We start from the raw sequence: 21591 nt of genomic DNA on the forward strand, positions 1-21591 counted from the left end.
AGGGGTCATAAGTATTACATCTACCACTTGACCTTCCCCATGAAAGGTTCTTAAACCCTAAAATCCATTTAAACCGAAAAACCCTCATTAATTATTTACCATTCAAAACCCTTTTTAAACATGCAACTTGCCCTATAAGGTACATCAATGAGAAGTGGATTTTCAGAGGGGTGCGATTTGAAAGAAGACAATCTGGCAGGTGTGGGTGTGTGATATATTTTGCCCATTTCTGTCAGGTATTATGGAGCATTAAATACATTAAGGTCTGGTAACCTTGAGCAGAACGCTGAGTTAAGGAACTGTGCCTGAAGCCATCCCTCTTCACCAGCCCAAGTGATGGAGCAGAGGCTGCTTCATTAGCCCCCATCTCAGTCCCCTGACAGCTTTACACACACACTCACACATATATCTTAGCGTATGTGCATACACATCCTCCTAAAATATATATTGCACTAAAGTGTCATCGGTGCTGAACGGAATAGATTATCTCTGGAAAAATTCATAGCTGCCCTATTAACACTTTAGAGTAAGTAAAAATGTGCCATCTACTCTGCAAGTGACACAACGCTTCCATAACAATCGACAAATCTATGAACGCTCTTTCAGCGCAGGGCGGCTTTGTTCGCTTGCATTATAAAACTCCCACTGTTACTCAAACACAAACAGACTTCTGAAATAGAAAGGGATTTCTGATATCAATAATTCACGGTAATCCTGCCCATGTGAAATGAAATACGGAGGTCTGGATTAGCTAAATCCTGGTCTGTTTTGAGGAGGGTTTGACCATTATTGTCTTGGCCTGCCCTGGTGGTTTTATTGTCTACCCTGCTCGCGAGAGATAACAACTACAGCTGCCATTCTGTTTGATATACAAAGAGAAATATATTTATACGCTGGCATATGAATGGAAATATGAATATCCCGGTGCCAAGTACGGGGTAAGCAGTTCTGTGAAATTAATGATGCGCCGCAGATCTGTTGTGCGCTCGGGTTCATATTTCAGCCAGTCTGTGCTGATATTCTCTCGAGCACTTGAGCTACATTTTTCAGGATACAAAACCTTGCTAACACCACAAAGAGCTTGATGAAAAAAAAGCAGCAAGTGTAATTTTATGAAATATGATTTCATATTCCGGCAGTTGGAATGTCACTACATCTAGTGGATGCTGGATTTTTCGCCTGTAGGTGGAGAGACAACAAACAACAACAGCAGCAGCAGCAACAGCAACGACAGCATTGCCCTTCAGACTAGAGCCGCCCACTATTTATTAGAGAGCGAACACGCACCAACAAATGGCTGTGGGGATGTTTACAATTCCTCTAACAAAACCAGAAGAAAGACTGATCCGCAGTCTGCCCCGCACTCTCTCCTCTCTCCATTAATGATTGCTCAGGTAGAGGGAGGGAAAGAGTGATGGATGCCGGCCGATGGCGTCTCTCCCCTCTCCTCTGTGATGGAATGGGAAAAGTCAGCGTTTGCCTGTGGATTGAGCTGCGGGTGATTAAATAGTCCAGTTAGTCCACAAAGTCGTTAAAAACATTAAGTGCTGGGTAATTAATCAGAGGCGCCGGGCAAATGAGTAATTGATTTGCCATTAAAAAAAGCCTTTCTTGCTCTTGGTCCACCCAGAACGCAGTTGTTGGGGTTTTTTTTGGTGAGCCCGGCCTCTTTTGATGCTGCATTCTCATTCCGCATCAATTAAGGCATCTCTCATCAGGGAAAATATTAACTCCTTATTCGCTGTATGTGCTGACTAATGCTCGTCGTTGGAGCGTGATTCAGTTTAGATGTCTCGGAGGTAAAGTTGGAAAAATGGTCTTGATTTAAAAAAGCTGTTTTATTTTCTAACTCTAGTTTTTTAGAAAGAGAATTAAACTATCAATTATTGTTTACATTTTAGCATTTTAGTAAAATTAAGTTTTTTTTTAGTATGTTGTACATTACAGTTTGTGCTGGCAAATGATTAATCGCATTTATTATGTATAGATATATATATATATATATATATATATATATAAATATATATATATTTACTTATATTTTGAAATATGTCTAGTCGATAGTAAGGATTCAATATCTCACAGTTAGTCAAATTAATAATGTGTAACTGTTATAAATGGTTGCCAATTCAAATTCACACTCATGAATTAAAAAGGGCACATAAAATGTGAAAAAGGTACTTTGAAGTGCCCCCTGATGTCTGCTCAGACATTAAAGTCAGCAGTTAAAAGTCATATATTTGAGTATACATTAAATTTGACCTAGAGCACGTTTAAGCAATGATATCCTATACTCTTACTCTACACGTTTGATAAACATCAAATTTTATTCTCCAAAAGAATTTTAGCAGAAACATCTGAAATAAAACTGATATTAATCATATCTGAAACATCCATTAGATCTACTGAGCTCTGAAAAAGCAACTTCCAAGCAATAACACAGTCCTCTGGGATCAGCTCGTTCTCAGTGTTTGAGCTCTCAGAACGAAGCCGCCCGTGAATAGCAAAGTAAATCAGCAGACCAAAATACTGCAGAGCCACTATGCACGATTCTAATTGAATTAGACAGTCATCGTGGAAAAGACAGAGAAGTCAACTGGAAAAGTTAGACCCCCGCACAAAAGAAAGAAATCCATTAAGACAATGGTGTTTATGAGAAAGTAAGGTTCAGTGTGTGGAACAACCACAGGCTTTTCTATTTTCTGCTTCTATATGACCATGCTTTGTTTGACCCATAATGTGTAATAATCATGTTTAAACAGCATGCTTCAGCCCCCAAAGTGATATTGATTCTTTCATTTGAGTGAATGGGTTGAGTATTGATTATGCAAATCATCCCACAAAATCGTAGATTAATCACTCTATCTGACCACATTTGTACACTCTCTTATACTTCATTTTACAATAATGTACAAAATGTAATACAATACAAGGTGTAACCGAGCAAAACGCGACATGATTCCCCAATTTTGAAGTTTGCTTCACTTAATGGGATGCAGTGGATTATGAGAGCTGAGTCTGCCTGTCTATCCACCTACACAGCTAACAAAAATATATCCTATGAATATTCCTAAATGCCTAACGTTCTCATTAAGTAACCGTTTTAACATTTGCAACATGGGAACGATACTTTTAAATGCTCTCTGAATGTTCTTAAACAAGTTGTAATGTAGTAAATAAAACATTAGATGAGCTTCCAACTTTCTCTTTCCCTGCCCTTGGCAGAATTTTCCATAATTTTTGAGATCATGCTTCCTGTCATTCACAGAATTTTTCAGCTTTCAGCGTTTTCACTGTAATAAGCGATTTCACTGTGATTATTAGACATCTTCCAAAAGAGTACTGACTCTTTGGCACAAAACACTGTGAAGAAGAAGCACAAACAAGCGATTGCGATTAAGCAGCTGCATATGTAAAAATAATACAACTATCAAACATTTAAAAGTGCATATGGATTTTGGTATCCAGCTGCCGTTTCTTCAACTTCTCAATTACAAAACTGTACCAGCAAGAATATCACATAACCATATTCGTGTAAACATTACTGGCTCATTAAGAATCATCTTAAGTGCATGTAAACAATGTAAAACATACAGCACAATCATTAAAACAGATCAGTTATACTGTGCTGATATCAGGAGACCTATCATATAAACCGCAAATAACGTGACATTTTACTTTCTCGTAAAGGTTTTAAAACAGAAAAACAGCGTTTTGCACAGTACTGCCAGATTAGCTTTAACCAAACTGATTGGTTCATAAAATCACCGCTCATGTCTGTAATAAGTTACATTTCTTAAGGCTGCAAGAATTGTAAAAAATTATCGACAAAGACAGAAATTACTCGAGCATTTGTCAAACGAGTAGATGTTCTTAATCATGACAATATGGAACGGTTAGCGTTAGCAATCTTAGCTAGCCATCTGACCATTGTATGCGTTTACGTCAATTTAGTCTCCAATCTTGCGGGCAAAATCGACTTAAAACACTTAATAAATTAAATCAGACGGCATGCTCATTCATATACTGGTCTTCTAACGCAACACAAGAATTTACTAAAATGGAAGAAAATACACCACGAGATTAAGTCTAATATGCTGTAGCTAAAACATCATTATATTTAAGTAACATAAGATGGTACTACATACCAATATCGCAGTTTAACTTCACCGAAGTAGCATTTTAGCCAATGCAGCTAACTTACCTGAGGAAAAAGAGCGCGAACATCCTTAACATAAACATAACATCTGTCGTCGGATTCGGCACGTCGCAGACACTTGAAATAAAATGCCCTTAGATCAATTTTAGTACGAAATTATCTAATTCTGACTAAACATTACAAAGCCATGTAGTATGCAGAACGTACTTCTGACTTAACATACATTGTCCGTGAGGCGTTAAAATAGAGACACGTAGGCCTATATTCACCGAATAAAACGCTAACCCCGCACAGCGAAAGATCAAAAATAGCATCAAATTGCGAAACTGTTACCACAACGTAAGGTAACTAATCAAGTTGTCACAAATTATTATTATTATAACGTACCTTATAATGCTGCTTGCTGCGACGTCCTTGACGGTCTGACGACGAGACGAGTCAAAAATCCAGAAAGTTCGATGAAGCGGAAAAATATAAATAAACCAGCGGTTCAGTGGCGAAAGTCCATTTGACCCAGCATAAACAACTGAACTGTGTGTTTACATTACTTTAAACAACCCAGAAATTTGACCCAGCACAATTAACCCAATAATGTGTTTACAGAAATAACCCAGCACTCTTTAGAGTGGGGATTTGAAAATAGCAGCATTATTTAAGTGCAAATAGCATTTTATGCTATACTATTTCAAGTGGCAATTATCTGCACCTCAGTACTGAAGTGCATTACAAAACAGAATGCAGCTTATTGAGTGTAAATGTTCATTTTAATTCAAATTATTAAATAGACCCTTATTGGGGCAATTAAGCCCTTCCTACACCTACCCTAACCTTACCCAATACTTTATTTTCAACTTTTTGATTATTTCCTTCATTATTATTGAACATAAATGCTTTTATGATGTGATTTAAAATTTAAAAAGGGTGAGAAATATTGTCAGCAGGTGGATTCAAACCTATGTTGATCGATACAAGATCATCCACTGCTTTCAATAAGAAACCTAATATATTAATATTGCAACCTAAGTATTGCATATACATTGGAGTGTAATGATTCTTCAGCTTTAATTATTATTTAGGCTACATTGCACTGTTCATACATTTATAAGCACACAACCCAAACCCTGCCCCTAAGCCTATACCATTTGTCAATAAAACACAGGATATAACAAGTACCGTTAACTACCATCATAATTTAAATGAATATTCCAATTCTTTCCAAAGCAAAAGATTTGCGAAAGGATTAGGCGCAATCACCATCTCAGTCTGCTGTGAAGCCTTCTGCTCAAATTAAAAAATTGCCACCAGAAGAAGCTTTACGTCAACCTTGGTTGTGAAGTGCCATTGGCTCTTTTGTGTCTTGTGACTGATTTTTATTTTATTTTTTTCATTTGCAGATACAACAAAATATTTGACATGGGGACCATGAAAGTTACGATCAAAAATGTTGGCTAACTTTTTGAGAACATTTTAAAAGACTGAACGCATAACTGTGAACGAACGTTCGAATAATATTACTGAACAAAGGTTTGTTCATAACTTTGAAAGAACCTTTCCAGAAGTTTCTGAGAATGTTCTCTGTTAGCTGGGTCTAAAATGAGACCCTGAAAAGAGGCAGAGGCTTGGTTTATGGCCTTAACTGCGTAAACACACACACATACACACTAAACCGAGATGGTAATGAGGAGGCGAGACTCAGCAAGTCATCTGTCGGGCAGTGGGAGATTGTGTTCCCCTCCACTGAGTCCTCTCTCCCCTGCCGCCCTCATTTCCTGCTGTTAGCGCACTCATCAACATTACTGCTCTAAATCCTTAAACACTCCTACAGACCCACATCGTCAGCCGGATCTTTTCTTTGGCTTGACTTTGGAGTCTGTGGGCAGGCCGTTATTTTAGCGATATATCAGTTTGTGCTTCCACACACACATGTCTGCTCGACATTTGTCTTATTTCCCTTAAGGATGTGGTTGGTGGCTGTTTGGTTGGGCCTCTGTGACAGAACTCAGGCGGAGGCAGATAGAATGACAGTGTGTGTTGATAAATTGTACACACAGTGATACGTCTACAAATGCCCGTGACATGTAACATCATTATGGTGCTGCTGAGCTGAGCCAGGCATGTCCATCACCTGGAGAGACGCTGAGTGGTAAAATAGCGCCACCTAGTGAATACAAAAATTTGAAATCGTATATTTCAACCTCTATTTTCGAAAGCCCTAAATACAGATCTGTAGTTCGCTGCGAATGCTGTATGTAACCGCTTAATATTTCTGGTATGCAAAGCTCACGGGCCTGATTGAGTTGTAGCCTTATGTAAATGTCAGTCTAATTTGTGACATACATAATTATGTAAATCAGATGAGCATGCAGTCTCCGGGGGAGGTGCATGAACATCTGGAGCTCTTGGCGTAATAGCACATTTTGGCAAGTGTTTGTTGTACTGCACCTGCATATAGATCATGAATACACAGAACTGCTGTAAAGTGACTTAAAGCATCATATCCTTCTTTACAGTTTGCATATACACACACACATACTTTTTCTTATAGGTGTGCTGTGTCTAGTGTTACACAGAATAAATCCTCTGCAATATATATTTCTTTGATCGCGAGCCTCTAATTTAGCTTAGATTAATTCAATAAAAACGTCCGATGTGGCATCTGCACCAATCTTACTTGTGGAATCATAATTTAAATAGAGAAGAATTATAAATTTATGGGCAGAGTTACGTTTTTACGAGAGGCAGATTTGTCTCTAATTGGATTCAGGATCGTTTGAGTCCCGCAATGAGTGGGCTATCTAAGATCCAAGCAATTACCGTAGTGCTAATGATGAGTTCAGGCAGGTGGAAAATATTGCAAATTCCAAAAGCGGCTGAGGATGTGTGCCTGTGTGTGCTTGTCTATATGTTTTAAAGCAGAGAATCTCACACCGTTAGCATGTATTACCTGACTACAGCGGTGACATTTGATGGATGACTGTTCTTCATCATGTTGTTATGTGTCAATTTTCCTCCCTCAGTAGCTGAAGGGAGTTGTGTAGCTGGTTTATATTCACTATCATTCATACCATACTTTAGAGCTCACTTCAATTATACTCGCATTGTGTTTTATCTAATTTAATGTCTCTGTTTATTGTTGAAGTGTTGCAGAGGGAGCACAAACACAGCTGACTAACGCACTTTTTTTAAAACCCAGGCATGAAATTAGCATGTTTACCAGCTGTGATATGAAAATAATCACAGTGTGTTTTAATGAAAAGAATAAGCTTTAAAATGATTTAACAGGGTTGCAGTGAAATGACACAACACATTGTTTTTAACAATCCTACAGCTTCACCGTGCCTTGTTGCTTTGCTGATTTCTATGGTTTTCTAAGTATTACATAACTGATTTAGCCTAAACAGCATAACATGCAAACTATATTCAGGATTTGTAGTATTTATATACTAATTTTTATTTTTTCATGTCCACTCAGAGTTATCTAGTCTTTAATAATGTTCTAAAAGCATTAGCACAAAAAATATTTATTTGTTATTTAAGGAACATTTTAGTTGGAATGGTCATCTAACTACTTGTTTCAGATGTTGAAGAAAACATTCATTGAATAACACAGCAGGCATTTAAAAAAATTAAAAAACCAAGGATAAATGTGTACACACACACACACACACACCCATTTCTAGTCGATTCTTGTTTGCTGCTGAATGAAAACAAAGCATTATAAAGAATGGCAAAGCAGTATTATATTTACACCACATACCAAAGCCTGAAGCTTTAACAATATCCTCATACTGTCTTAAAAGCACTTCTGTTTCCTTCAAGAAACCCGATTCCGGTCCTAACTGAAAATCAATCAGCCCTTCGCTCAATCAGTCAGTCAATCAGCCAAACAAGTCAAAAAATGAATCCATTAATCAATTAAATATCCACTCGCCCTTCATCGCCGCTGTGTCATCCAAGCTCAAAGCCTATGAAGGATGGAGAAAGAAAGTGTGTGTGGAAGCTGAGGGTCAGGTGTAGCAGGCCTGTTTGCGGCAACTGATACATTACACATCCAACAAGAGCTCTTTGATAAGCGCAGGAGCTCAGCTTACCGGATGGAGAAAATCCTGTGTCAGTCACATTCAATTGTACATGCATCCCTTATCATACCCGGCACTTCGGCTGAAACGATGTGTGACGGGGACGGAGCAGAATAACTTTCACACGCATCGCCATGTAGCGTATACGTATACTGTATCCGCCTGACCTGAAGCTGTAATCTAGAGGAGTCACACTTCCTCTAGGCTCTGTTTGTGGAGCCGGAGCCTGGCTGTGGTAATAGTGAGCCTGGGTACACCAGCGGGCCAGAGTTCTCTCCCACACAAGTGAGGATCACTGCACAAGGGAACCTGAAAGGTCTGTGGAGCAAAGTGCTTTGGCAAGACGGCTGCCAAATGCAGGGCCTCTTTGCCATCTACTCTGCACAGATCTGGCTTTGTGTGAGAGGTACCAGCTTGTGCCCTCAGAGGACTTGAACAGACAGCCCCATGGGTGGTCTGAAGAGAACTATATACTCTAGGAGTGGGGATTATGTGGGAATTTACATTTTTGGAACAAAACGGTTATTTTGAGCACCGTTGTGTTAGCAGTGAAAGTGTAAGCATCTGGTAGATCCAATCTGTCACACCGTCACTCAATTTTCATTCTCACTTATAATTCATTTTTTGATGATTTTTTTTTTTTTAATGCCTTTTCAAAGGTTTGGCTCTTTCCACACAAATCCCAGAATTGTACAGGCAAAATGCAAAATGCCTCGCAAAAAATGAAAGCACTGCACAAACACATCTCAAAAGCAAACATTTACAAACACCTTTGGCCTAATATTAATTCCTGTTAGATTTGTGTGTTACATAGAGAATTGGGTCATGAATCAAAAAATTGTTTAATTATGAATGTAATTACAGAAATTAATTATTTATATACAATGTGAACGATGAACAATGAAAACGCGTGTACACAATAAGTCCATTGTACCATATTATTAATGTAAATGTAAGTACGCAGTAGTAATATGTGGTTTTGTGATCCGGTGTGTGGTTCTGAGTGTCAGGTTTCATGAATTGTGTGACAAGTAAAGATTTTGTTTGTAAGCAGTCGAAAAAAGCTGTAACATCACAGTGTCATTCATATTCAATATCAAATATCTCATGTTTCATCTCAAGCATGCTCTTTGCTAATTAGAAAAGATGCCTGAGGGACAGTGCAATAAACTGCGCTCCTGTAGAAAGCTCCAGTAAAAATTTTGCATATCAGAAGAAGAAAAGAAGTGTGCGTGATTGATCTGAAGAGTACAGAAATACCTTGATCACTATACATCTCCTTTTCTGCTCTTCTTTAATATTTCGTCCTCTAGACATAATAGTGGCTGTCTGATGTCCTGAGGATGTCCTGAGGATCCATCATGTGTGGGTGTTCATTTTCCTTCTCTGTAATTCACTGCAGGCTTCCTTCACCTCTGCTGTCAGTCACCACACCGAAACCAGCGTAATCAAAATTACCATCATCACGACACAATTCTCTATCCCTCTTTCCCAAATATATCACACATTTATCATTTTTTGACACGAGAAGTTTATTCAAGTGTGCTATTAAAGTACTTTTAAACTAAAAATAAGAAAGTATTCTTTTGGTATTCTTTTATGTTTTATGAAATGAGCTTTATGTATTTCTGAGTAATATAATTATAATGACATTTAAGCATACTTATAAATTTGTTGTTGTTGTATTTATGTATATAAAATATCAACAAAGAAGAGTTAATAATGACTGTCAAACTTTGAAGTGTTGATAAACTCCATCTCCATTTTCATTATCATTCTGAAAGATTACTAGCTTACTTGCAGTATAACTAGTCGTTTACTGAGACTATACTTCAAAGTGTACAAAAAAATGCTTCTATAAGTATTTATTACTAAAATATCAGTATACCTTTAAGTTCACTCAAAGTATAGCTGCTGTTGTATGTTGTAAAAACCGATGTAAACTAGTTGTGTACTCAAAGATTACATCTTAAAGTATACTTAATAGTATACATTTACATACTAGAAAGTGGGCCAATTTAGTGTCAAGGAGTATTGAAATAGAACACTTACAAATATACTACAAGTACAATGATGCATGTATACTAACTACATAAAGAGTACTTAGAAATATACTTGAACTTTACTTACGTATACTCAATTAAATAAACTTGAAGTATGCTACTTTTTGGTAAGGGGCGGTATACATACACAAAGCACATTAACATGGCCTATGGTTTTACATCCTGATCAAATGGTTAGGATCATTTAGAGGATAAAGTAAAAAATATATCACTTACAGCATTAATGTCTTGCTTAAAATCACAGCGAAGATCTGATATATTCTTATCTCTTGAAGCTAAGAAAATTCAGGGTGGTTTAACTGATTCACTCAAAAAGAACCAATTCAAAAGAGTCACTTGTTCTGATTGTAAACAGAGGGCCGACTTCACAGTACATACGTTTTTGCTTCTAATGCTACATTTAAATTACAATAGATATGTTACTAAAAATCTACATGATTAAAATAATACAAATTCTTCTCATAACGTCTATATATGCCAATGAAAGGTTCAAAATGCTCGAGAGCTCTTGGGACACATTCATCTTTCTATTTTGCAGTGTAGGAACATTTGACAAAAGACATGAATCAAACAGTGAAAGTCTACTATTATAGGTCTCTGGAGGTTTAGCTAATTTAGTTCTGGCCCATGGCCTCTCAGTTTGAGTGTGAGCGCTGCCATCGAGCGTGTCCGTGCCTGACTGATCACAACCACTCTCTGTATCCAGATTGTGTCCATTTGACCCCTTCAGACCCCCTCTCTCTCAGGTGTGCCCCCACCTACCGGGATAAGCCTATGAAACGTGATCGAAGGGATTGTGAGGAGCAGAGATGTGAGGCGTACCCGAGACCCCGCCTTGCTCATGCAGGGAAAGATTATCCTGAAGGAATGAGTGAAACGGCCCACATCCTAATCCTTTACCTGAGCAGGTGGCAGATTATTCTCGAGACCAAGTCTACTATGTAGTAGACTAGAAAATCACTGGATGTCTATGCGTTTATGTGTTGAAAATGAACAAACCTTTTTTTAACAACGATGTAGTCTAATCACCGCTTGTAAATGTGCTCCAACGATGAGATTGGTTAATCTTTTAACATGTGAAATGGGTAAGCCCCTACCAAGTTCATGCAAATTTGACATTCAGATGTTAAATTCATATGCTCTGATATTTCGGATGTAAATATGACGCACATTCTATGAATAAAATACGCTAAAAGTGCTCGTTTATTGCAAAAGAGCAATGCAAATCCAGCTATGTATGCATATGCATTCATATAATCCCATTTAATCATCATAGTTATACCTTTGCTCTGGCAGTTTAAGCCCTGTTCACACTGACAGCAATTAAATTGATTAAATATAACTGCTGTTGGCTGTAGACATTACTTGACTGTATCAGGGAGAGGATTGCTGCCTGTGCTCTCATTGGTAGTTGGCATCACCGCTCAGTTGCATAAAGCCTAACATGCTCAATTCTGCCAGATATGGTCACTAAACAAGATGTTTACCCCCTTCACAACAAGACACAAAGTCGCTTTCCAAAACCTATACCTTCTCTGTCGAAACGAGCTGCCAACCTCTTCCCAAACTGCTGAAACCAGCAGCTGAAGACAACTTCTCTGCCAGAACCATATCCCAATGCACTTGGCTAAAAAAATAAATAAATAAATAAACTTTTGCATTTCTCCTGTGCTCCGGCTTGTTTTCTAACGCTATAATAAATGTAAAACTGCATACTGAGAACATTAGCTCTGTGATGCATTGCTAATGCTCTTCTCTTGTAAGTCGCTTTGGTTAAAAGTATCGACTAAATGCAGAATCTACAGCAACTTTCTTCGAAAAACAAAAGACTTCACAATTGCATCAGAATCACTGCCCATGTAAACGCCCCTTTAGGCTTCCTTGCGTCATTGACAATAAGCAATGCAAGTTTTGACACAAGTATTAAATGTCTGCAGTGATTTATAGGGGATGTATACTCGCAGAAAGCCGCATACAAATGGTTTAAAAGGCTTCAGACTTCATTAACTTGTGTCTGTGTTAATGACATACGCTGCAGTCACAGCAGTGGTGATGACTGGCTCATCTTGCACTGCTGCTGGTGAGTGTCGTCTACATCTCAGATTAATGAAGCCTGTGTTCATAAACAGACACACTCAATGTGCGAGCTGTGGGACCATCTGGTACCATTAAAACTTTCTTCTTGAAACATAAAAATACTTTTCCTGTCTCTACAGTTTCATTGGCCGATGAACGTTTTTCTTTGTTTGACGCGCAGCGCGGCGATTGTAACGGTTGACTGAAAATGTCCACCTGGACATTTTTACTGACGTACTGATGGCTTAATCGGATGCTTTTTAAGCAGCGGAATGTACTGCAGCAAAGCCTTTGAGAGCCAAGATAATTAAACTTGCATTCAAGATAAATAAATGATGAGAAATTCACTGAAAACACAGAGACGGCCAATAATTAGAAATGTGAGCGTACAAAATTCAGACAAACATTTCCAAGGACACTGGCACAAAATCCTCAATTAACCTGCAATCTCGATTACTAACGTTCATTAGTAATGTCATCGACAGCTCATTATGAATTCACGCGAGATGACATTGTCATTAATAATACATTAGCATCCACACACTAGTGTATACGCCTCAGCGTTTGGATATCAGTTCATTTGAGTCATTGGTCTTGACATTGGGTTAGATGTAAAAATGAAGATTGCAAATGTTTGTCAACATAGGTTTTTATTAATAAGAGAAGGTTCTGTAAATCTAATAGTGACAAGACTATTTACACTGAAGTTCAAGTTGGTAATTTGTTATCCTGAAGGGTCTGGAAACAGCACCTTTAAAGCACCTGTTATGTAACAACCGACCATAAGTCTGTCCGCCTTTAAACGTTTTATGCCCTATCGTTGTGTTGCTTTCTTTGTATTTATATATTTTTAACTTATTCGTATCTTCTCATTTTTAATTCCTCGATATCTGCACCCCACTAGTTCAGATACACGAATATGATATTTTCAAGTTAAAAGCTTTAATCAGAAGCATACTATGTGCAAGTACGCAAACTCAGATGCCAATGAACATGTACACGGATTAAAAATAAATAAATAAGTGAGTTTATAATCTTGTTTTTTGTTTGAAATAGCTTTATTTTTCTTGATATTTTGATAATTGTTCCAGAAAAACAAGACTTAATATCTTAAGTAATTGTCTTTCTCACGTAAATGCATGCTGATTTGGGAATTTTAAATATTTGTATGTTAAAAGAACAAAAATGCTACGACATGTATTTTTTGTATTGTATCTAAATGCGTTTTTTTTTTTTTGTGGCTGTTTAAAGGACGATAGTTAACTTGTTAACAGATTATTCAGGCATGTAATATTAGTTGATCTAAGAGAAGAAGAAAAAAACACAGCGCACGATACATTTTTAGCTGTTTAAACAAAACGCATTTGCGTTCATGTACTTGCATTAAGTATGCTTTGGCCCTGAAAGCGTGTATTTTGTACTCAGAAACCTTTGCATCCCTCGGTTGGTTTGTCGCGTATTTACTTGGAAGACGGAATTCCATCATGATTTGTGGTGCGTTCCCCTGCAGTCCTTTTCTGCATAGAAGTTTAGATCTTTTTGTGTTTATTTTTGTATTTTCACATGGCAGGAACTTAGCTTTAGCGGCAGAGACTCAAAGAGGTGTAATATCAAGTAAATGTGTTATATGAAGCCATACAAACACCGTGAGAACAGAACAGTGATAGCAGTACTACAAAGCACAGTTGAGAGCTGGCGTTCAGCCCATATACGAGAGTAACACACTTTACACACAGTGCTTTTGAGTTAGTGTGAGAAAATTGGAGGGGAGATCTATAGTTTCCTCTTCCTTCATCAGATCAACACAGACCTGTAGTGTAAGAGAGAGAGGAAAGACGTTTATTCAGTGCAGGAGGGGTTTATCACATTATCTGCAATAAGGACAACTTAATCACATAATGAACAACATTTTAAAAGAATAAACTAAAGTAACTTGCAAACACTGTGCCTTTTTTCATCACCATTTTGAAGACATGACACTTTCAAAAGTTTGGGGTCAATTGGATATTTTTTTAATACAGTAAATACAGTAATGATGTTGAAAACGGTTTTCCTGCTTAATATTTTTGTGGAAACCGTGATATGTTTTTTGATTCTTTGATGGATAGAAAGAACAGCATATATAAAAAAATGCACTTAGACGGTAGTGTTTCTGTAATGTTTTTTAAATGTTTATAATAAAGAAAATAACTTTAAAAGTTGCTACTTTTTATAGATCCATGCAATCTAAAACCAGGCTGTGTAAATATGCTTTCAGAATGTTATAAACAGACACTTAACAAAAAAAAATAGATCAGATGTGAACAATATAAGCCCCTGAAAAAAGCACTGACAATATTGATATTTGCATAATACAGTAACTGCATAAGAGCACTGTACCTTCACACTCAAAAGCCTTTAGTATGGTGGTGTAACTGGGCCCCAACCAGGAAGTGTAGGTCCCCATAACACGCAGCAACTTTTTGGTGGAATCGCTGAACAGCACATCAGGCTGCCCATAATTCACCGAGCTGAACAAAGAGAATCCTTCAGTGGTATTAGCAAATGCATTCTGCGAGACAGAAATGAGTAAAACAAAATAAGAAAAAGAGAAAATGCAATCAAACTGAATTGCTGGAATACTCAAACAAGGAATAGGGCTGAGGGTGGGTGTGAGTTTGAAATATGTATATGCATATTTTGTTTCATTTGCAAATATTGGATCTTCTCAACAATCTTTGCTCGTATCTTGCACCGTGCTTTGCTCAGTACGTGTGTGTGTGTGTGTGTGTGTGTGTGTGCTGGTCCTGCTTTCATAACAGAGCTCACTGTAGTGTCATCCTCCCCTAATGACACACTGTAATGTGAGACGGTGTCTTGTGAAAATCAATGATCACCACAGGGCTCAGGCTGGATGTATTGAACGCATAAGTCAGCCTGATGTAATCTGTGTAATACTCGAGACGTTCAGAGATACCACTGTTAATATAGGTTTTGGCAGGGTTCGTTTAATCATACCGTTGACTGCTAATGTGAAAAAACAACACTTCCAATGAGAATTTCATGCTCTGTATTGAACAAAAGGGATTTCATTTTTTTTTCTTTTTACTGTTTTTATATTATTTCACAGATAATGCAATAAAAATGTGAATCAAACCTGATATCCACAGACAGTGTAACTGTCTGGTAGTATGATGTCAATATATAATCTGTGGCATTTGTGTGTGTGTGTGTGTGTGTGTGTGTGCGTGCAGTACAATGTGGTCCAAAAGTCTGAGGCTACTAGTCATAATGTATAATGTTTCTTTCTGACATTTTTCTCATACAATAATTTTTTTTCTTCATTAAAATAACAAGCATTAAATGTTTTATTTAAAAAAATGTTTGTGCCTAAAAATGATGCAGAATTATAGGTACTAAAGCATGCATAATTTTACTTAAGGAGTGTAACAATACACTCATAGCACAATGATATACAATACCAATTCCATGATAAAATATTATCATACAGTGCTCTCACGATTTCACAAAACAAAGTCAGAATGTTTATTATTATTACTTCTAAGACATAAAGAGTTGGCAAAAACACTGTTCATTAATCAAAAATTAAAAATTACCTTAAAATGTGATTAAAATATAGAATTGTTAGATATATTTGCACTCTGTTCCTGGCCTTATATTTTAAACATTTTAAATATTGTATTTCATTAAAAAATATTAATTTATGAATAAAGGTTAATAAACATGAAGCTTTTTATTTGTTGTGTTCTTTGTATATGCATTTACCATTGTTTTTTTTGTTTTTTGTTTTTAAAGTATAAATTATATCTAAACCTATTTAACATAATACCTTTCATTTCTGTTTTTCTTTTTCCTGTTTAAGCGCATTAAATCCTGGATTTTCTGACTGCTCTCAGATTTTGGGATCTAATGTGTGACTGTGTGGCCGTTTCTCCTGACCTGCACACGTTCCAAGAACTTGTAAACGCGGCATTTGTCCTCCAAACGCACTACCACAGCATTGGTTGGCACCACAGCCAGGTGACAGCTCTCGTGTTGGAACAGGTTTGCTTCTCTCCCGTCAGGACACAAGAGCTTCAAGTCTTCCAGCTCCAGGTCCAGCGCCCAAGACTCCTGGTTCTTGCCTTACATGAATAATAAGACAGACAAGGGTTTTTTGTTTTTTTAAACAGACAGCGACAACCACTAAGTCAGAAGCCATGATGCAACACTTGTCTGATGAAACTTTTAGATACAAAATTAAAGCGCACAAGTCACACAGACTTTCATAAAACAACAAAATATCTCTATGAAACTAGCATCTGTAATCCCTGGACTTGGCTAACAGGGTGTACTGAGACTAAACAAGGGTTTCACAGATCCCAGCAGGCACACAAAGACATGCATTGTTGTGAAATGCTGCCCCCCTGTGTCTGTCAGCCAGTGAAACATGATACAAATCACGAAGTGAAGGCTACAATTGTCCTCTTTCCATTTAATAAGAAACCGACTTGAAATTCTTACTGCATCTAGACATTTTTTGCTCTCCTGTTTAACTTGCTCTTCTTATATTTTTGCTGTACTTACCCTGCATGTTGTCGAAGACTGTAGTGTGCTTAACAAAAGCAACATCCCCGAGATTCTCTGCCACACACCTGTATGTTTTAAATAATAATATATAATAATACACAGAAAAAATATACACCACCACTGAAAAGTGTGGGATGATTTTTTTTTTGTTAGTGCACTCAAATGATTAATCGCCATTAATCGCATCCAAAGTAAACTTTTTTGTTTAAATAATATATATTTATTATAAATATACAAATACACACACATACAAAATATATTTAGAGAATATTGACATATATTTACATATTTATATAATTTATATTATATAACATATATATATATATATATATATATATATATATATATATATATATATATATATATATATAAAAAACATAAAATGTTTCTTAAATATATACATGCACGTATGTGTATTTATATATACATCATAAATATACACATTACACACATGTATATTATGTAAACAAAAACTTATTTTGGATGTGATTAACTGCAATTAACCATGATTAATCGTTTGAAAGCAATCTTTCTTTCTTTTTTACATAAATGTCTACTTTCATACATTTAAAAGTGACAGTAAAGACATTTATAATGTTACGAAAGATTTCCTTTTCAAACTTTCTGTTCATAAAAAATACTGGAAAAATTCAATTTCTACACTTTCCACTCTTAAATAAGCAGCCCAGCTATTTTTAATTAATAATAAGTTTAACCCTAAATGATTGATCTTGTAACACAGAAGACTGGGGTGATGGCTGCTGTGAAAGGAGCTTTGGCATTACAGAAGAAAAAAAAGGAAAATGTATAATATAATGAAACTGTAATAATGTTTCACAATACCGCTGTTTTTTATTAAATTAATGGAGCCTTGGTAAATGTTCTTTCAAAAACTTTCCAATAAATCATCCTCTCACCCCAAACTTTTAAATGGTAATATATTATTGTACATATATACAAAGACTTTTTTGTCCCATTAAGCAAACCAATATTCTCGCTACGCAAAGCACATTCACATTTTGAAAAATGATTCCGCTAAAACATATGCATTCTCTCACATCTCTGATCATACAGCACCTAAGAGCTCCAGCCTCCCCGAAGTGTCGTTCCCGAGGGTTGTTGGCACAGATGTGGCGGTCGTTCTCGTCCCCGATGCAGGCCTCACACAGGTTCCTTGGGTTGTTTCCTTTGGGATCATGTTCCGGGTCCTTCACTCCTGGGACACAGCTGTAGCCAAAGAAATCTCCTACCGCTGGAAACCATAGGGCGTCAGATATAGCTTTTTCAATTGCTGCCATAAGGTGCAATTACTTTCTCAATTAGCATCTGAACCATTTTTAACCACATTAAGAAACAGCATTGCTATGCTTTGTAAAATATCAGAGAATATCAGTAAGTATTAGACATGATCCACGTAATGCGTTGATCTGACCATGGGGAAAGTTGCACTGCTCATCCACGCTGATCTGAGATGTGTTGACCAGGAAGCCGATGGGGACGGTCCAGCCCACGGTGGTCCGCATCCCTGGGTGACAAGAACTGCGTTCGTGCATCTCCAGCAAAGACAGATCGCTGGATGATGTCCGTGCCAGTGCAACCACATAATAATTAATGCCATCTGTGTCAAACACAAAACAGACACTTGACCACACACTGAAGTCGTATTATCAGACCTCTGACCGGTGTTTTAATAGTTTGAACATACTCACCCACACCGTTATATGACTCTCCCACAGCCACATCTAAACCATAGCAAAACCCAGCTGTGTAGATCTCATCAGCATACATAGTGGAGGCATCTGCAGTGCCATTCTGTTTACATCAAAGACAAATTATACTAAACCATATACTGAGAAACTTGCATCATTTCTGATTTAATGGAAAAGCAAAATATATCAAGCGTTTTGTAATAATGAATAATCAGTTGGGAAGTTGAGTGAGGGCAAGAAAAGCAAAGGAGGAGAAAAATAGGACAATTGTACCGTTCAGTCTGAACTCTATAAGCCTTGTAATAATATTGTAATTTTCATGCACCATATCTGATTTGATATGAATCTTGGGAAGCAATTTTCTACCACCTTTATTTGCTTCATGCAGTCAGTTGGACTTTGGCCTCTCACACACAGGAGTTGTCCGCGGATGTTCCTGGCTGTGGTGTTCCCAGCTAGATCCAAACACTTTTGCTCTTCGACATCAGATACTGTGCACCACCTGACTGCAAAGACAATTCAATTTTCATTCAAAACGTATGCGCTTCCCTCATCAAATACATTTCAGGAAAATATTTGTTAACTGCACCAGGATACTAGTCAAATATATATATATATGTGTGTGTGTGTGTGTGTGTGTGTGTGTGTGTGTGATTTTATACAAATTAAAACATTTTATATATCAGATTCTTTCAATATACCACTTCTAAGTAACTTAATATACAAATAAGCTTATTGTAAAGGCAAACAATGTTGAATGAATTGAATTTATGTATGTGGTTTTTTTAAAAGCAAAATAAAATAAAAGTTTAAAAAATGAATTCAATAATATAACACAATTTTACTGAATGACCATAGGTAGGCATAATTTATATTTGCCAACAAAAAAAACTGTCAACCATTTAAGCATAAATTCAACATAAATTCAGTGAAGTTTGTCCAAAACGTTTTTTTTTCTTAAAATGATTGCTATATAATTTCCCCTAGTTTATTCTGATCTCAAGAGTGAAAAGCCAATCCAAACAAAGTACATTTCATTTTATAATTAGACAATGTCATATAAGCCCAAAAAGCTAAAACATATAAAGATATTACTTACTAATGTTGTTTTGGGTGGACATAGAAACCAAAACAAGTACGAGCAGAACCACAGCAAGGTGTCCTCCTGGATGATCCATGCTGACTTTGAACAGTAACCTTCCGAATGGACTCAGACTCACAGGAGTGGTGTGGGAAGTAAAGTTAAAAAAAGAAAAAGTAAAAAGTCAGAAAAAAGGCTTGGGGCTCAGATTGCTCCCTTTTTAGGGTACCCAGAAGTCTCAGAAACAGAGGGGAGGGAAAAACTTTCCATTAGGTCTTTACCGAAGCTTCTCTGCCTTTTTTTCAGATCTAACATTGTTAGGTTATTTTCCACTTATCCGATCACGATGGGCATCTAGTGTTTCTTTTCCTTATCCAATGGGACCTCATGGCATGCAAGCTTTTGCACACTTCACTGCACCTGGCACCGGACAGGTCAGATCATTTCTGAGGTTATAATTAAGTAAGATACAATAGCTTTTTGTGGACAGCCACTAAAGCCTCTCAAGATTAAACCAAAGGTCCGAAACAAGCCAAGTTTGATTGGAGATATGGATGAATGGGGCAACAGGAGATTCTTTTGTCCAACTGTGCAATCGAGGAAGCATATGGGTCACTTGATACCTACCTGCATCCTAATTCTCATGTCACCTTCCCCATAATCAATGCTTTATTAAAGGAGACACGAGTCAACTATGAGATAGAAGACAGCATTTCGGAGCCAAAAACAAACCTATAAAGGTATGCATACATTGACATCTACATTTGGCCAAGACAATTAAAAAAACCTTGTCAGGAAAGAAAATGTAATAAAATCATGACACATTGCGGTAAAAAGATTGATGCCGAAGACTAAAAATGCCAACTGGTTCAGTATTTTATCAGTAAACCTGACTGCATGTCTAGAATGCTGCATGCAATAAGTAGATATATCCCTTTGTTTTTAATGCTGTTGCTAGCAAAGGAAGCATTTCTCTCTGAGGTGCAATTGTGTTCCACACAACATTGAGCTCAGTGCTATAAATGCCCCAAAAAATTAAACTGCATTGATTATATATGAAAAATCTATGATATTGAGTAGAACGGAATTGTGACTAGTCACTTGAGGGCCTTCAGACGCCTTATCTCCCTGCCCTTCGGTGCCCCTGACTCCCTATCCTTTTTTCCCCATATAGAAAATGGCATGGCCATTAATCAACAAGCTATTTTAGAACAAAAAACTGTCAGGCTGCTGGCTCCTTGACTCCTATCATGCAAGGACATTTTGCTTTCTTTAAGCAGCTACGGTAGTTTGTAAATATTAATATAAATGATCCTACACTTTCAGGTTCAGAACTAATGAGCATAATCTTGAAGGTGTTGTAAAACCGGGTTTTACACAAATTTTCAAGAATTTGATGCTGCCGGATGCGTTTTAGGGTTGTGTTTAGCAGTTGTGTTTATTTTTAATTTGCCTCGAAGCAATAGTTCGCCAGAAAATCTAAATCTGCTTTTTAATTTATCCATCCTCAGGCCATCCGAGATCTAAATGCGCTTGTTTCCTCATCGGAACAAACCTTCTGCAGTGACGGGTGCCATCAAACAACTTCATCAGAATGATCCACACAAATTTCCAGTCCATCAATTAACCTCATCATAAACACTCTGTTTTTGTATAAAAACAAATCCATCATTAAAGCATTTTAACTGCTTCTAGACAAAATAAACTACTGTAATACTTAAAAACGACGTTCCAATTAAGAAACGATTTCATATACATTTAAAAAAAATAAATAAATAAATCCTGTGAGCACGTGCATTTCTTTTACGAATTTAATTTGTTAGGTAAGTTCTAATTTATTACTATCTCATGTTTG

At 36.9% G+C, this 21591-nt stretch overlaps 1 protein-coding gene across 1 annotated transcript; it reads right to left on the reverse strand.

The window, feature by feature from the left end:
• Positions 1–13025: 13025 nt before the first annotated feature.
• On the reverse strand, positions 13026–21590 carry LOC122328269 (otolith matrix protein). The gene is made up of 9 exons (XM_043223949.1): positions 19755–21590; positions 19025–19161; positions 18656–18758; positions 18379–18564; positions 18024–18198; positions 16944–17011; positions 16317–16501; positions 14757–14928; positions 13026–14187 (listed from the first exon to the last, which is right to left on the reverse strand). The coding sequence occupies exons 1-9, from the start codon at positions 19831–19833 to the stop codon at positions 14177–14179; spliced, it is 1116 nt and encodes a 371-aa protein (XP_043079884.1). The 5' UTR covers positions 19834–21590; the 3' UTR covers positions 13026–14176.
• Between the last annotated feature and the right edge of the window lies 1 nt (position 21591).

This window comes from Puntigrus tetrazona, chromosome 2, assembly GCF_018831695.1.
Source record: "Puntigrus tetrazona isolate hp1 chromosome 2, ASM1883169v1, whole genome shotgun sequence".
NCBI classification, from domain to species: Eukaryota; Metazoa; Chordata; class Actinopteri; order Cypriniformes; family Cyprinidae; genus Puntigrus; species Puntigrus tetrazona.